This window comes from Etheostoma cragini, chromosome 3, assembly GCF_013103735.1.
Source record: "Etheostoma cragini isolate CJK2018 chromosome 3, CSU_Ecrag_1.0, whole genome shotgun sequence".
Classification (NCBI taxonomy): Eukaryota; Metazoa; Chordata; class Actinopteri; order Perciformes; family Percidae; genus Etheostoma; species Etheostoma cragini.
In genome coordinates, this window is record NC_048409.1 from 19522479 (window position 1) to 19537745 (window position 15267).

The following is a 15267-nucleotide window of genomic DNA, read 5'->3' on the forward strand; positions in this document are numbered from 1 at the left end:
TTTGGATTTTTTTTCACCTTTAATAATAAACACCTTCATTTACAAATTGCATTTCGTGTTTACTTGTGTTGTCCTTGACTATAGTTTAAATTGGTTTGATGTTCCGAAACACTTAAGTGTGACAAGCATGCAAAGGAACAGGAAATGAGGAAGGGGGCAAACACTTTTTTTCACACCACTGTAAGTCCAAGTTAGGAGGGAGCACCATATCAACACCTAAGGCGTCATTATTCATAAAATCATTTCAAATCACACTTTATAATAAATTATAACAAGGATGATGAGCAAACATATTTAGGTCATAATTTTCAATATTTTTTAAAATAAATTGTAGTGGTTACTTTCTTTTTTTTTTTATTTTAGGCTAAATGGCCACTTCTGCTGCAAATTCCTGGCAAAACAGAATCTAAGAAACCAGTACCTCTGATGGTATTAAACCCTGTCAAGCACCCGTCAAAAAGAATACTTAATTTCTTGTTTTCTGTATAAGTGTCTTGGGTTACATGAAAGATTCGTAAAATTTAATTTAATTTTAGTCTGGTTTGAGGATGTCATTACTGACGGGATGGGTGAACTACTTGATTCACCTCCGACAGCTGAGGAGATAACATTTCACAGGTATAAACTTCTATAGAATTGTTTCTCCTTAGCTGAATAAATGGCCTGACGGCACAGAACCTTAAGCTTGATTTATGGTTGTGTGTTGAATCTATGCCAAAAGGTACGTATGTAGGTATGTGTAAATACGTACCCTACACCGTACCCTAAGGACTGATTGGTCCGCTTTGCCGTGGCTTTGTAGTGTTGCATTTCCCTCTACTCATTTCTGGGTTCTCCTTCTTCGTAAACATGAAATCAAGACGATGGTCAACTTTTCCTTTTAGAGCTTTTCGATTGAGGACAGAAAGCACAAGAGAGACAATGCTTCTCTGCCGCCGGAATTGGTACTTCACCCGAAGCTAACCCCCGTCACACTCACTTGGTCTACGTAGAGCCTACATACAACCATAAATAAGCCTTTACTGTATGACATAAACTTCAGTCTGTCTGTCAATAACCCCAGTTTTACAGCTACTAGCTAGGTTTTGTACATCACTTGTAGGGCTGGGTACCAAACATTGATCATTTTAAGCACCACGAAATTGCCTCCATAATTTGCAGTATTGAAAAATGCCTTGTCATTCAATACCGGAATCCAATAATGAATATGAACATGTCTCAGTGAGCCACTAAGTATGCAGCATGCTTGTACCAAGATCTAATAACGCTTGTGATTGTCTGTCTAATATTACACAGCATGTAGAAAAAACACTGTATTTTGCACAGAGATAGGGCACATGTGTCACTGTATTTTGGAGAATTTTGACTACAGCGTACGTCACATAGGCGTAAAGGAGCTGGAAAAAAATGTGCCTTATTAAATTGGTATCGAAAAAAGTATCGTTCACGATCCGGTATCGAATTTGCAGCATCGTACCGAAAACTTTTGAAATATACCCATCCCTAATTACTTGACACATCATTATTAAAGGGTCCGTATAATAATAATAACATTATGGGTGCATCAAAGCAGCCATCCTAGCAATATACTTTTATGTTAGTCAGGTTGAGGACTGAACACATAACGTTAGCTACGATTAATGTAAGATGACGTGCCTCCAACATCCCTCACGACACATTAACGTTAACTGTAACGATTAGCTAGCTAATGAAATAGGTATTTTATCACGTAAATGTAGCCATGCACAGGTTAAATAACAAAGAGCTGGCCACTGAAGGTCATGGGAAGTGATAAATGTTAACTTGTTTCTCCCCCTGGTCGTCATTGACAGCTTACGTTGGCTGGAGTTGAGTCGACTAACGCTAGCTAGGCAACAGCATCAGTCCAATGAATGAGAGTTGATAGCCTGAAAAGCTAGATGTTAGCTTAGCTAGCAGCTGACTAAACGGGGGAGGGGAGGTCATTCATCTGCTGCAGGTATTGACGTTTAAATTAGCTTGTTACGCGGGGAAATCCACAAATAATGAGAATGTTGGTGTTCATATACCTGTAGGTGCTCCTGGAAGCGGATAGGCAGGATTTGAGCCATGGTGGTTTCCTTGAGCTCCTCCAGAGTTCTGAAATCCTAGCCGTACAGCTGGCTAGCTAGACAGTAGCTCCGCGCTAGCTACGACCTCCTCACTGTTCGTGTAGGTCGGAGCCAGTCAGTGAAATAAGAAAATCACGATAAAAAATATTATACGGTGTTGTTATTCGTGTTCCCTAAATCTGGTATCAGTGGAAATGTCAAAATTGTCCCCCTTCTGTGTTTGCTTCCTGCACTGCATCGATGGATAGCAGTGGCTACGGCTGATCTTCTGTCCAAAATCCGCAATGGCGGCGGAAACGGCTCAGAGCCTTGTCAATCCGGAAGCATCCAGGGAGCTCTGGAAGGACACTGGCTGTGGCCCTGGTTTAAGGATGGGTATCATCGTTATCTTTATTTTTTAATTTTTTAAATTAAGCAAAATAACACAATGTCTGTGTGATTCAACTCTTAACAGTTTCACAGATTTAAGTTAATTTCTCCATAAACCCAATCATAAATAACCATGGAAGGCCATTTCCGCAGATGTGATGAAAAGAAAATCATGTAAATCATGAGTACGAGGAACTTTCTCAAAATAATCAATTATTCATTATGGGATATTTGTTTTTCAATTTAAGCAATATACAATGTTGGTGTTTCAACTCAGTTTCACGGATCTTTTTCTCTCCATCAAACAAATTTATAAGTACTCAACTCCATATAAAAATAGTATCCATTTTTTCAAATCCATGACAGCATATTCAGTGTGTACTTCAGTATAAGGGTGTTTGTGCAATTAAGCCCATAGTTCATAAAATTCAGTTAGTCTGAATTTAAAGACGTCTTACAACAGGATACGAAAAATGACTCAAGACAAAGTAATGCATTTCAAGAAGCAGCTGTATTCGACTATAAAGGCATTTCTAATCCAGTGTCTCTAAGCTGTTTTCTTAATATTTCAGTGTAAAAAGCCTAGACTCTATTAGAAAAAAGAAACAGTAAACCCAAAAATAACATAAGAAAACTATCATTGAAAAAAGAAAATTCCCCATTCACCAGTCATTTCAATTAAAATAGAAACACCATTTCATTTTTGCTAACATTTTCCCTCAAAACAAATATATATATTTTCCTTATATATATATATAGATATTTATATATTTATTCTCAAGGCAGTTGGTCATGGCCAAATTACTTGACCTCATCATGGCCATTTGTAAAGTTAGAAAACATAGCTAGAATGGAAGAAAATAACTAGCAGGAGCACAGTGTTGTACCACTGCACTGGCTGACAAATATCTCATTTTAAGTGAGAGGGAATAGTCTGTGAAGGCAGCGTGGCACACAGACACACTTCCTCTGGAACAAGTGCAATGCAAAGAGAATACATTTCTCACACATCATAGAACTACAACACCCTCCTCTTTCACAGCACTCAGGTTGTCCATCAGATTCCCTTTACTTGTCTTCTCTTCTTCTAACTTCTCTATCTTGCAGCAGTGATGGCTTGTGTTGTGCTGTTTAAGTTCTTAGCCATTGCTGGGAGCTGAAAGTCCACTTGATGGAGAGACAGTGCAGTAGTCAGGTAGTCGGGCACTCTGATCCATCCTCGATTATTGTTGTTTTTCCACCTCCAACTACCATTAGAGACAATAACCTACTAGCAGACGTCTAAACCAAATTATCTGTAGCAGTGTTTGAGGTTGAACAATTGTTTGCCCACAGAGAAAGAGGAAAAAAGCATCCCAGCATCTTGCTATTACAGTAAAAATGTGACGAATACATTGTCCCTGAATACTGAAGAATGATCTATCAGTAAATGGTGCGTCTGAAAGCAGAAGGGAGAACACAAGTAGCAGGATTTCTGCAGAAAAGAGGGTTATGATGAGTGTACATGATGATGAATTGGAAGAGCAACTGTGGCTGTAGCTATGTGCTCTGAATTGGTTCAGCTGAAAATGAACACAGAGGACACAAGGGGACGGGATGAATGAACAGGAGAGAGATGGGATAGATGGAATCACAGCCGCAATATTAGTGAGTGATCATCAAAAGTGCCGGATGGCGACGTGAGGAGCTTCCCTGGGTTACCATTTACGTTAAGTGAATATGCATGATTTACACATAAATGCTCACATGTGTTTGTGTAGGAGAGAGAGAGAGAGAGAGAAAAGAGAAATTGTGAAGGAGAAATCCCTGGGCTACATGGAAGGGTGCAGTGGAGGAGAGGTCCCAATGATCCTCAACCACCTCCATCTATCACATTCCTCCGTTACACCTGACACTCAGCTGAACTATGTGCTTCTCTTTTGCAGCTCCTGAATAAAGGCTGTGGAAGAGGAAAAACAAGCATTAAGTACCTGAAATAATGCATATTCAAGCAAATTTACAGTGTAAAGTAATCTAACCTCCAATAATTTCCTCCTTGACTTTTTGTAGTTCTTTCCGCACCTCTTCCAGGATCTCCTGCAGAATAACAATTGCCAGACAGTAGTTAAACACTACCACTAGTAACCAGGTTACTCAGAGAAACCAAGTTATGCAAGTAGCGCAGAAGTAAAGTGTTTTTATGAACTTAGAAACCTGGTTACTGAAAATCCAGGTATACATACAGCAAATCTGTAATCTGATTTCTCACCTGACCCCCAACCTTATTTTAGAAGCATGTCAATCTTATTTTAACTGTATTGGGATAGAAGACACAGCTTTTTTTTTTTTAATGAGTGACTGCGCAGTTAGAGGTTTATGAAATCAGTTTACTTGAGAAAGCAGACTGTAAATACATGTAATCTCACACATTCAGTTTCAGCTCTTTTGGTTAAGAAAATCTGTGGTTTGGGCTGATGAGAAATTCACCTGTTTCATTTTCTCTAAATCCGAGTCATCCATTCCACCTGCATCATTGCTGTTGTTGCCTACAAGCTTGGGCCTGTCGAAGACAAGAAATGGACAAATACAGACAGAAATATTTATGTTTGTATTTCAGCTCCAAAAAATAAGCTCCATGGCACTGTGTTGACAAGCCAACTGTCAATCGAGCACATAACCAGTAGTAGTACCATAGGGATGAAGCAATATAGTGAATAGAAAGTTAGAGAAATGTCCACACACCCAAAGATGCAATGAGGGCTAACACATCTAATGGCGCTTACCCACTGCTAGTACCAGCTCTGCTCGGCTCGACCGCAGTGCCCAGTCTTCCATTTTCCATTGTAGATATAGTACCGCGTCGTGCGTGAGGCAAGAATGGCGACGTCACACAAAACTGCCGTAACCGAACGCGGCACACACACAGACCAAGGTGTGTTGTTTTTTATTCTCAGCATGTGGCTGTTGCCACAGCCAGAAGAAAAGTTTTGTTTCAACAGAAGCTGAATAAATAAAAACCCACTGCTGGCTAAACCTTGGTTTTGGTTCTAGACACACCCGTCCGCCGCTAGCCATAATAACACAGTGATTGGTGACGATTCTGACCAATCAGTTTGCAGGTTTTCATATCCCCTTTTGGTATCGCCTCGGCTCGGCTGGAACCTTGACGGAGGTGATACTACAAAACAATACCCGTTGGCTGGTACCAGGGACTTTTATTCATAACGGGAAACCGGAAAAAGACGAGTAGAGTTGAGGCGAGTTAAGCAGGTACCATGTAATAAAAAAAAAACATAAGATCATATCCTTTCTACCTTGGAGAGGCCAAAAATTCAGAAATGAATGCCACCAGTATAAAGCAGATGTTAAGTTAACCCAAAGAGGACAGCATCAACCCCAGCCCTTAGAAGTGACATGTAAAAATAAGCTGCAATCACACTGTCACACTTCCATCTCATTATTCAGTTTTCAGAGGTAACACACTTTGCTTGTACACCCCCAAGTCCCTCTTGGGTGCATGCCAATCTCTGATCCATTAGATGGTGCTATCAATATACTACCCCAATAAGTAAGTTGCACTGGTGCTGCGCTAACCTGAAAAGAAAAGAAAAGCAAGGGGAACTAAGGTTGTGAGTGAACAGGGCAGCATGTATACCTGGGACCTTGGGACAATGAGGGGGTGGAGTCCATGCTCTTGGTGATGGAGTTATTCCTGTTAGTGAGACACACACACCCTCCTCTTAGAATGGAAATGGATTTTCACACACAAAATCACTCTTGTCCACAGGCAAACCAAGACGCACACATTTTCACTCCACCCCACTCACACTGATGGAGAACTACTCTTCGGGTGAGTTCAAACATGAGACACCCAACACCGGGGGGGGGGGGGGGGGGAGAATTTACTGACTATGGCAGCATGGAAATAACTGAACCCTGGATTACCTGGTCATAGACGATTTCTCCCAAGGTCTTCTCAGGGTGTCTGGGTAGGAAAATGTATATTTAAAACATGAGTTGATGACATTCACTTGGTATATTACGTCAAATTAATCTCAGAATGTAGCGAAGGCAACAGATAAAAGTGTTCAGTTCTCACCGCTTTGACCTTGAGGCTCTGAATCATCCTGTATAAAAAAGACCCAAACCTTGTGTTAAGCATGAATCATCATCAACCCGCTTCTATTTTAGAACTATCCCTCACCTACAGTGTCGAGCCAAATAATAAAAAAACAACAACATTTGTTTCATATGCTTTGTAGCATAAAAAAAAAGTGACAAAAAGAAGACTTGCGTTATCTGGTGGTTTAACAGCTGGCTTCTCTCCGGTGTCTGCAGCTTTTCTCCTGATGCAAAGAGGAATCACTTTAAGTTTTACAATGCACACTTAACAGACTAGGGGTTTTCAAAGGAGTTACACAGTATATAGAGAACTTTAAATAATATGTCCAAGGAGAAAGGGCATACATGAAAATAAAAATGACTTTGTATAAAACCATTGTATATTTGAAGCCAACTTGTGATGTCACACACCTTCGCGCCAAGATGGCACTCATTTCACCCATCAAACCACCTCCTCCGCCACCTCCTCCTCCTGCTCCTCCTCCTCCACTGTTGCGGCTGGAGTCAGCTCTGCCTATTGGAGGTGCAGGGGCTCCGTCCTCCTGCTGAGGGCAGCAAATGGCAAAAAAGATACAGAAGAGCTCAGCAGACATTGTGTAGGCATGATGACTCAATAACCATTGCTGGATACAGGTATCAAAGCTCTGCAAGCAGGAACAACTCTAAGGTTGGATCAATCCAGCAGCAGAATGCCATTTGCATTATAAGTGAGGCACATACTGGATTCAACTATAGTCGAGGTAACCTTGCCTTCAATAACAGTTACAAAGTAACAGGAATATAAAATGTCCACTAGTTAATAAAAGTGTTTTGTTATGTACTAACCTTGGACACTCTGCGCAGTTTAGCTCCTGCTATGGCAGCTGCCAAGCCACCTCCCCCACCTCCTCCTCCTCCTCCTCCTCCTGCTGCTGCTCCTCCTCCTCCTCCTCCTCCACCACCACCATTGCTAATTCCTCCTTCTCCTCCACCACCATTGCCACCTCCTCCTCCTCCTCCTCCTGGAGGCGGCAGTGGTGGGGCCGGCGGAGGTCCTGAGGAAGGTGGTGCCGGCGGGTGAGGTATGCCAACACCCGGAGGAGGGCCGGGGGGTGGAGGAGGGCCCGGTGGAGGAGGGGGGCCTCCAGGGGCCAACAGTGGAGCTGGAGGAATAGAAACTATAAAACAGAGATGGACCATTAGTAATTATTCCCAAACTATTTAGTAATAACAATTTGCCAATGACACTGTGATACGTGTGCACTGTCATGTAAGTAAAAGGTCCGAGACAGTTCTTGTGATAATCTTGTAAGATTACCACAACATCATAACATAGCTCAACCAAAACAGTGATATATATATATATATATATATATATATATATAGCTTTCTCTCTCTCTGCAAAGTGTGTATTTTTAAGAGCTTTTTTCGGGATAGCTTGGGCAACCATCAATCTATGACCGTCAACAAAACCCGCATCTAGCCAACATTGGCATTGTGGGACGTTGGGTTCAACGTTCTCAACCTGGCAACCCTCGCACGCTTCGGCTCTGGGGAAGAGGGGTTGAGGGGAGACGACTCTCCAGTAGTTTCAATTTGGACTGCAGTAGCCATTTTAAAACGCTAGCTGTCAGTATTATACATTTTTCTCATTAAGATAAAAAGACAAAGAAAAATACTACGTAAAATATGAGGAACAAAGACTGGACTGCTTTGTAGTCAAGTGCAGTTATGTTGACCAGCCCAGGTGTTTCCTGACCTGCAGCAGTTTGTCTTTCTCTCTCCTGTCTCTCTCTTTCTTGCCGCTCCAGCTCCTGTCTCTCTCTCTCCTGTCGCTCCCGTTCCTGCTGTTCCAGTTTCTGCTGCTCCAACCTATGTACAAACAAACAAACACATATGTCAGTGACAAATACATGTAAACATGCTCAAACTAAACCAGTCATTGAAAAGGACACAAATGAAAACAGAAAGTTATTATTTAATTTGAGTGTTAAGATTAGACAGGCTAACCTTTAAATAAATCAGAGATTAGGAGAGCAAATGAGGCCTGATGGGCAGTGCCAGCTTTCAGCCAGTCTCAGTTAATGTGTTAATGTCCTGTAGATTATTTATGCAACACACATGGTTTTCAAACTACTGTGTGTCTAATAATATATTTGGTACGGAGAGCTATAAATCAGGATTTGTATTCAATATACCAGCTTTGGTAAAATAATGAGAAGTGAATTTCATAGCTTCTCATTAGCCGACCACTGAGAAGTCCACAGCTGGACACAGTGGCCTAATTCAAGCTGCCACGGTTAACTACTGCCCCCTCTCCCTCAAAAATGCACAGGTCCACAAGCACAGTCATGCACACAAAGTGAGAGATGGTGTACAGCACAGCTGATCCACTTTGGCAACGTGCCCAGTAAAAGGGGGAAGGGAGATGACGTCCATATACGTTTTTCAGATTATTGCTTTTTTCCACTACCATTTGATTTCAGTTTAATACTGTGCACCTATGTTCATCAGACCTAAATGCATTAATGCAAATCCCCCAACACCTGCATCCATGCTGGATTTCAAAGGTTTTAAATTATCCCTAAACTACAGTATGCCATCAGCCACTGGGACAGCTAGAAACTTGACAGACAGTCCCTCTAGCCAACAACAAAGCCTCCCTACTGTGCAACATATTTCTTTCGAGTCAAATGAGATAAGAAGGTTAATACCTAGGAGTGCACTGTGTCACTACAAGTCTAACGGGAGAGACAGATAGATAGAGAGCGGTGGAGTTGATTTGAGAGTTGTGCACCTTGCGGTCTTTTTAACCTTTAACCTACAGGGGCTAACGGAGGGTTTAGCACTGTCAGGCTAATGCCATCAAATCCTTTACATGTGCGTGTGTGCAAACCCATGCCAATAAGACTACTGCAAAGCCAAGGCAGCTCAACTAGCTATTGATTGTTATTCAACTAAACCCAGAGGATATTTTGCTTTCGTTAGAAACGCAAACTTCACATGGCCCCACAGAACAGCCAACTTGTCTACATAGTAAAACTATTTGCTTCCAAACCAAATCTACTTTTTCAACAAATACTGGCTGTGGAACTGTTGTGCTGAATCCATCCTGCAGACCCAGAAGAAACCTGGCAATGATGTCAGGGTTATCAGCTGGATACATTTCCTTACATTTTCTTTTATTATTATATTATTTTGCTGAAATACAACAAGAGGACATCCAACAGAATTCCCAACAGAATTTGGTTTATTAAAATTAGCACAGCGAAATGAATGTGGTTAGTAGCCTGAAAGTACCGTCGTTGTTGTTCAAGCTCTTCTGGAGTAGGTCCATTTGATACTGGGCGGGGGAGGGTTGCATAGCCTGCCAAAATACAACACAGAAAACATTCTTATTATAAATTTAAAAAAATTAAAGAACATTGGATAAGACATTGTTGTGAATGGTTTTGAACACTCTTGCAGAATGTATTATTTGTATTTTATGTCACTCTTTGAATTGAACCATTTGCTTTAGTGTACTTTTCTTGGTGTACGCACCTTTTCAACCCATAAAGTTGAGTGTGCAAAGACCGAGGACCGTGTAGACAGCCATGATGTGACAGAGGGACCAAAAAGGGTGGTGTACCCTTTAGGGCATTTTATGGTCTTTAATTGCACTAGGTCTGCTACACTGGACCAGAGGTATAGTGAGAACTAATGTACCTGCGTCTGCCATGGAGGTGATCACCTCCAGAGCGTGAGCCATGCCACTGGCAAATAGAGTAGCATCTTCCTTGCTGCCAAAGTTCAGCCCCCACACCTGCCGGGCATCCCGCCACTGGTGGAAATTGGGTGTGGCCTGGTTATACTTGAGACCTCTAACAATTGGACAGTTTATAACCACCTGTGGAGGGAAGAGGACAGACAATCAATACAGGAGTCCTTTTGGTAGCAAATGATGAGCTAAATTATTACTTTCTGCCCGTATTCAAACAAATAGTGTCAAAAATAAAAGGTTAGTTTCTGGGAGCTATAAAACTGTTTAAATAAACCCTTTTTATGCTTAAAATTATAGTGTACACTTTATGTTTGTGGTATTGTACTGGTTTATATTCCACCCAGCAGGTGGCGTGAAGCCTATGTACCAGGAGGGGGGGGAAATTGTTCTGGGTTTGAGCGTTGCCTGAAAGTGCTGACGCACCATTTCACTATTTGTTTAACAGCCTTTGGATTCCACAGAGCAGAGAGGAGGAGAGGAGACCCTGTCAGGGTGAATATCATAAGCAACATGCACTGAAAACAGAGTGTAGCAAGTTCAGCTGCTACTGTAGACCAGTGGCATTCCTCCACTCTACATCATCCTGTCAAAAGATAAGAAAGATTGGACGGACAGACTGAGGCTATGACCAGGAACACATTCAAAATGAGGATGAAAGGGGGAGCTTTTATATCTTTTTTTAAGTGAACGAAAGCAAAATGTTCAAAAGGCCTGAATGCCTGTAGAAAAACCATAATACAACGGTTCAACTTTCAATGCCACTTAATTATAAATCAAACTGGGACACAAAAAACTAACTACCAAACAACTAAAAGTTACTCTACACAAAGACAGAGAAAGAACAGGAAGAAACATGAATGTAGAGAGGAAATACAGCCGCTGTATATTCTCTCTCATTATCTCCTATGTGCTCTCATCCAGCACCATCCTAAACCAAGTTGCATGTCTCCATCAGACACAAATTTAGAGTCCTTATTGGGTATCAGGCTTCTTCCTAAATTGTCACAGGAAATGGTTGAACAAGCTAACTATCTCAGGAAACACCATCTACTTTAAGACCAGTCTCTGGGAAACACTTTGGAGTCCTAAATGTTTAAAGAAGGAGAGAGACACACAGAGGAAGCAGGAAGAGTATAGCAGGGGCGTAGTCAAGAGTAGACCCACCCAAACACAATTTACCCAGCATATTAACTTGAAATCTGCCAACCTTTATCTGGTGAGTCATTAACTGGTGATAACAAAAGGAAAACCTCTTTGTTCTTCTTTTTCAAAATGTGTGTTGATTGTCAGGTTTGAAGGGGAATTCTCTTTTCTCACTATGCGTCACGCCCAAAATTAACAATACATGTTCCACAAATAAAAAAAATAAAAAAAATCTGCTTCAGGTCAGAGTGCATTAATGTGTATTCTCTGCCAGGTTAAACAATCATTACAAAAATAAAAGGACAAAGTCCTACATGTCCTGTGTTGTCTGTCTGGGCAATATAACTAATAGGATCTTGATATTTTCAAGTTCTTGACAATATAGGATATATGTCTTGATAGCTTATTAATTAGATGCTAACCATCCCTAATAAAAGCAATCGGTTGTACTTAGACCAGTACCATATTAAAATTAAAACAAAAGCTTAGAAAACCTGTGAGTACAAGGCTGAGCTGTATGCAACAAGGTTTTTGGCTTAATGGCTGCAAAGCACTGCAAAGTTAAAAATGAACACTTGAACTCATCACAGCAAGTTGTACACAATCAAAACATGAAGTTTATCTCAAGCAATTGCAAGATCGTTCTTATGTTTTCTCATTCCCAAAGCACAAAAACACAGCAGTTGGCTAATCTCCTCCTGAACAGGTAAGCATTAGCTTCATGCTAATTTAGCACATCTACAAGGAACGGGCATTTTATGCAATTTCAACATTTGTGTACTCTCATTGAATTATATAGTTAAAGTACCCAAATTGGTAACTTGCAAAAACAATACACACAGCCAGGAAAGTGATCCCGACAGGTCCTGGCTAACGGCGCCAAGCTAACCCTGCTAACTCCTAGCTAGCGCGTTAGTAACGTTAGTAACGGTTTACCATTAGCATCCTGTTCAGCGACCGTAGTCGATAACGGTGAGTTATATTAATCCAAAAGAGGGGGGCTGTAAATCGGGAAGGGGGGACCTTGAGTTTGCAGTGTGTTTAGTGATTGAACCCTTAATTTTAAGCCAATAAAGTGTGTTCAGTTGGGTGGAGAGGGTGGCAAGGTTTAAGCTGAAACCGTGAAGCTGTAAACTCTGGTGATATAGTTTAAAAGGTCATCAGTTATGTGCAATAATGAAGCTGGCCGTACTTTTAATAAGTGTGTTGATGGTACGCAGTATTTAGTAAAAACAATTGACAAAGTGAAGGCACTTAAAAAAAGGAATAAAGCCACAGAGCAATTGACAATGATGCCTTCTTAGGTATTGCTGATTAAATTTCCATAGTATACAGAGTAAATGTTTTCTATATAGTCACTTAGCTCTAGTGTGTGGCCTCAGATAAATTATGATAATGTGAATGAATGGGCAAACACCCTTAGGTGCTTACAGGAGACTACAGGCACCGGTGAGCCACATTAGACACAGATGAAACACACGCACGCTAACACACACACACACACACACACACACAGACACACAAAGCTAGCAGATATACCTGCTGGTCTGTCTGCATCTTGCGTCCCACTATCCTAAAGGCATTGGTGGAAGGGTTGTGATAGATCTGGACTCTGCTGAAGGACTGGGGTCCAGCGCCCGCCGGCAGCCACTTCTTATTGCCATCGTCATAGATCATCACAGTGGCCCGAGCCTGGCAAATACTGGACTCACTGGAAGACAAAGAGCAAGACAGAAAAAGGACATCAATTATAATTAAAACCATTATTTTGAGTTTACTTTTGATATTGCACTTGTGAAAAAAAATCACACTTGGTTTGAGTTGTTATTCTTTCAAAATGTTACAGGCAACCGTTTAAGACAAAAACAGTGTGAGGCAAATCTCATTATAAGTATATTAAGGCATTGAGAGGTGACATCTCCTACATGTAGCCATGAAGAAGAGGAAGATGCTTCTAAGCAAAGTGTGCACATCAGAGCAGGAAGTACTGGCAACTGCAAAAACATATAGCCACAAAGATGAATCCACAGGGGTTTGTTGTAATGATTGCACACTGAGCTGACAAAATCAAGGATCTTTGTGGTCTAACAACACAACACATTTGGTTTATTCTTTCTTGTGACAGGCCTACAGATCTATATAGATTAATAAATCTTTAAGGCTCTCTCTAAAAGATGCTGACAGAGACTCATAGTTCTTGTCTATTTCGACCTGCGAGAGTGACCAGTTATGGAGTATTTATTTATTCATGCTTTAGTAGTGACAGATGCAGCATAAATAGACAAAACTGAAAGCTCTCCGATGTAAGTATCATAGTGTTAATAGCAGATGCAGGTTTGCAAAACCTGTCCCTAGAAGGGCGTTATGAAACTAAGATTAGAATAGTCAGTAAAGAAATTAACCACAGTGTGGCCGCTCTCTTAAAAGTGGTGAAGTTTGCAGCAAATTTTAAGTGGTCAGGTTGCAGTACTAGGACTTTGTGGGCGGCTGTGGCTCAGTGGTAGAGCGGTTGCCTGCCAATTGGAAGGTTGGTGGTTCGATCCCCGCCCCTGCAGTCATTGTCGAAGTGTCCTTGGGCAAGACACTGAACCCCAAGTTGCCCCCGGTGCTGCGCATCGGAGTGTGAATGTGTGTGAGTGTTTATCTGATGAGCAGGTGGCACCTTGTACGGCAGCCCCGGCCACAGTGTATGAATGTGTGTGAATGGTGAATGTTTCCTGTAGATGTAAAAGCGCTTTGAGCAGTCGTTAAGACTGGAAAAGCGCTATATAAATACAGCACATTTACATTTACATTTACATTTACATTTTGTTCCTTTCATAGAAAAATATGTTTTGCAGAGTGGGACTTGCCACTTGAAGCTGCTCTGGTGTATCTGCAAAAGCTCTGTAATCTTATGATGTATTTGTAATAAGATTGAGGACCAAGTCTATGTAAACATTTGAACACAAGCTTTGCAAAAGGTTGTATTTATTTAAAATGCGATGGAATAATTGTACCTTATTTGTTTTATGTCGAACATGTTTGTTAACACTCTATGGATTTAATTAAAGGCTGGTTGACCTGGTACCAGGCAGCCAGACCAAAGGACATACTTGAGGTCAGTGAATTCAGAAATGGCAAGACGCAGTCAGATGTCAAGCAATGTCTCATCATCTTAAAACAGGTTGAGGGTTAAAAAATGTTAACCTTAAACGTTTTACAAATCTTTTTAGAATGACTAATAAAAGGTTTTAGCAACGCTAGAGAACTTTTTGTAACTTAAAATAACACACACACACACACACACACACACACACACACACACAGGTTCGAAAGTTTGGGCACCCCAGGTAAAAAAATTGTATTAATGTGCATAAAGAAGCCAAGAAAAGTTTAAAAAAAATTCCAATAAGGCATTATATGACAGATTAGACATTCGTAACATGGCCAAGACCAAAGAGCTGTCCAAAGACAATATAGACAACATTGTATACCTCCACAAGGCTGGAAAGGGCTACTGGGAAATTGCCAAGCAGCTTGATGGAAAAAGGTCCACTGTTGGAGCAATCATTAGAAAATGGAAGAAGCTAAACATGACTGTCAATCTCCCTCGGACTGGGGCTCTATGCAAGATCTCACCTTGTGGGGTCTCAATGATCCTAAGAAAGGTGAGAAATCAGCCCAGAACTACACGGGAGGAGCTGGTCAATGACCTGAAAAGACCTGGGACCCCCGTTTCCAAGGTTACTGTTGGTAATACAATAAGACGTCATGGTTTGAAATCATGCATGGCATGGAAGGTTCCCCTGCTTAAACCAGCACATGTCAAGGCCCGTCTTA

The 15267-nt window shown here is 41.1% G+C and overlaps 2 protein-coding genes across 10 annotated transcripts in view; both read right to left on the bottom strand.

Moving 5' to 3' along the window:
• Window positions 1-2430, bottom strand: part of LOC117942087 (clathrin heavy chain 1-like) — a 30510-nt gene extending 28080 nt beyond the window's left edge. For 4 of the 7 annotated variants that reach the window (XM_034867399.1, XM_034867397.1, XM_034867398.1 and 1 more), the window contains exon 1: window positions 2049-2429. In XM_034867399.1, the coding sequence (XP_034723290.1) occupies window positions 2049-2090 (42 nt within the window). In that variant the 5' untranslated portion in view covers window positions 2091-2429. Of the gene's footprint in view, window positions 1-2048 lie in introns of all 7 variants that reach the window. The other 3 variants (XM_034867402.1, XM_034867401.1, XM_034867400.1) reach the window with 1 other exon arrangement.
• A 521-nt stretch (window positions 2431-2951) lies between these two features.
• The window catches only part of vaspb (vasodilator stimulated phosphoprotein b), a 23717-nt gene continuing 11401 nt past the window's right edge, over window positions 2952-15267 (bottom strand). Inside the window, exons 2-15 of one of the 3 annotated variants that reach the window (XM_034867405.1) lie at window positions 12985-13156; window positions 10248-10428; window positions 9840-9906; window positions 8299-8411; window positions 7499-7717; window positions 7386-7465; window positions 6972-7105; window positions 6733-6784; window positions 6538-6565; window positions 6384-6423; window positions 6094-6150; window positions 4926-4998; window positions 4478-4535; window positions 2952-4398 (exon numbers count right to left, since the gene is read on the bottom strand). In XM_034867405.1, the coding sequence (XP_034723296.1) occupies window positions 4364-4398; window positions 4478-4535; window positions 4926-4998; window positions 6094-6150; window positions 6384-6423; window positions 6538-6565; window positions 6733-6784; window positions 6972-7105; window positions 7386-7465; window positions 7499-7717; window positions 8299-8411; window positions 9840-9906; window positions 10248-10428; window positions 12985-13156 (1309 nt within the window). In that variant the 3' untranslated portion in view covers window positions 2952-4363. Of the gene's footprint in view, window positions 4399-4477; window positions 4536-4925; window positions 4999-6093; window positions 6151-6383; window positions 6424-6537; window positions 6566-6732; window positions 6785-6971; window positions 7106-7385; window positions 7718-8298; window positions 8412-9839; window positions 9907-10247; window positions 10429-12984; window positions 13157-15267 lie in introns of all 3 variants that reach the window. The other 2 variants (XM_034867404.1, XM_034867406.1) reach the window with 2 other exon arrangements.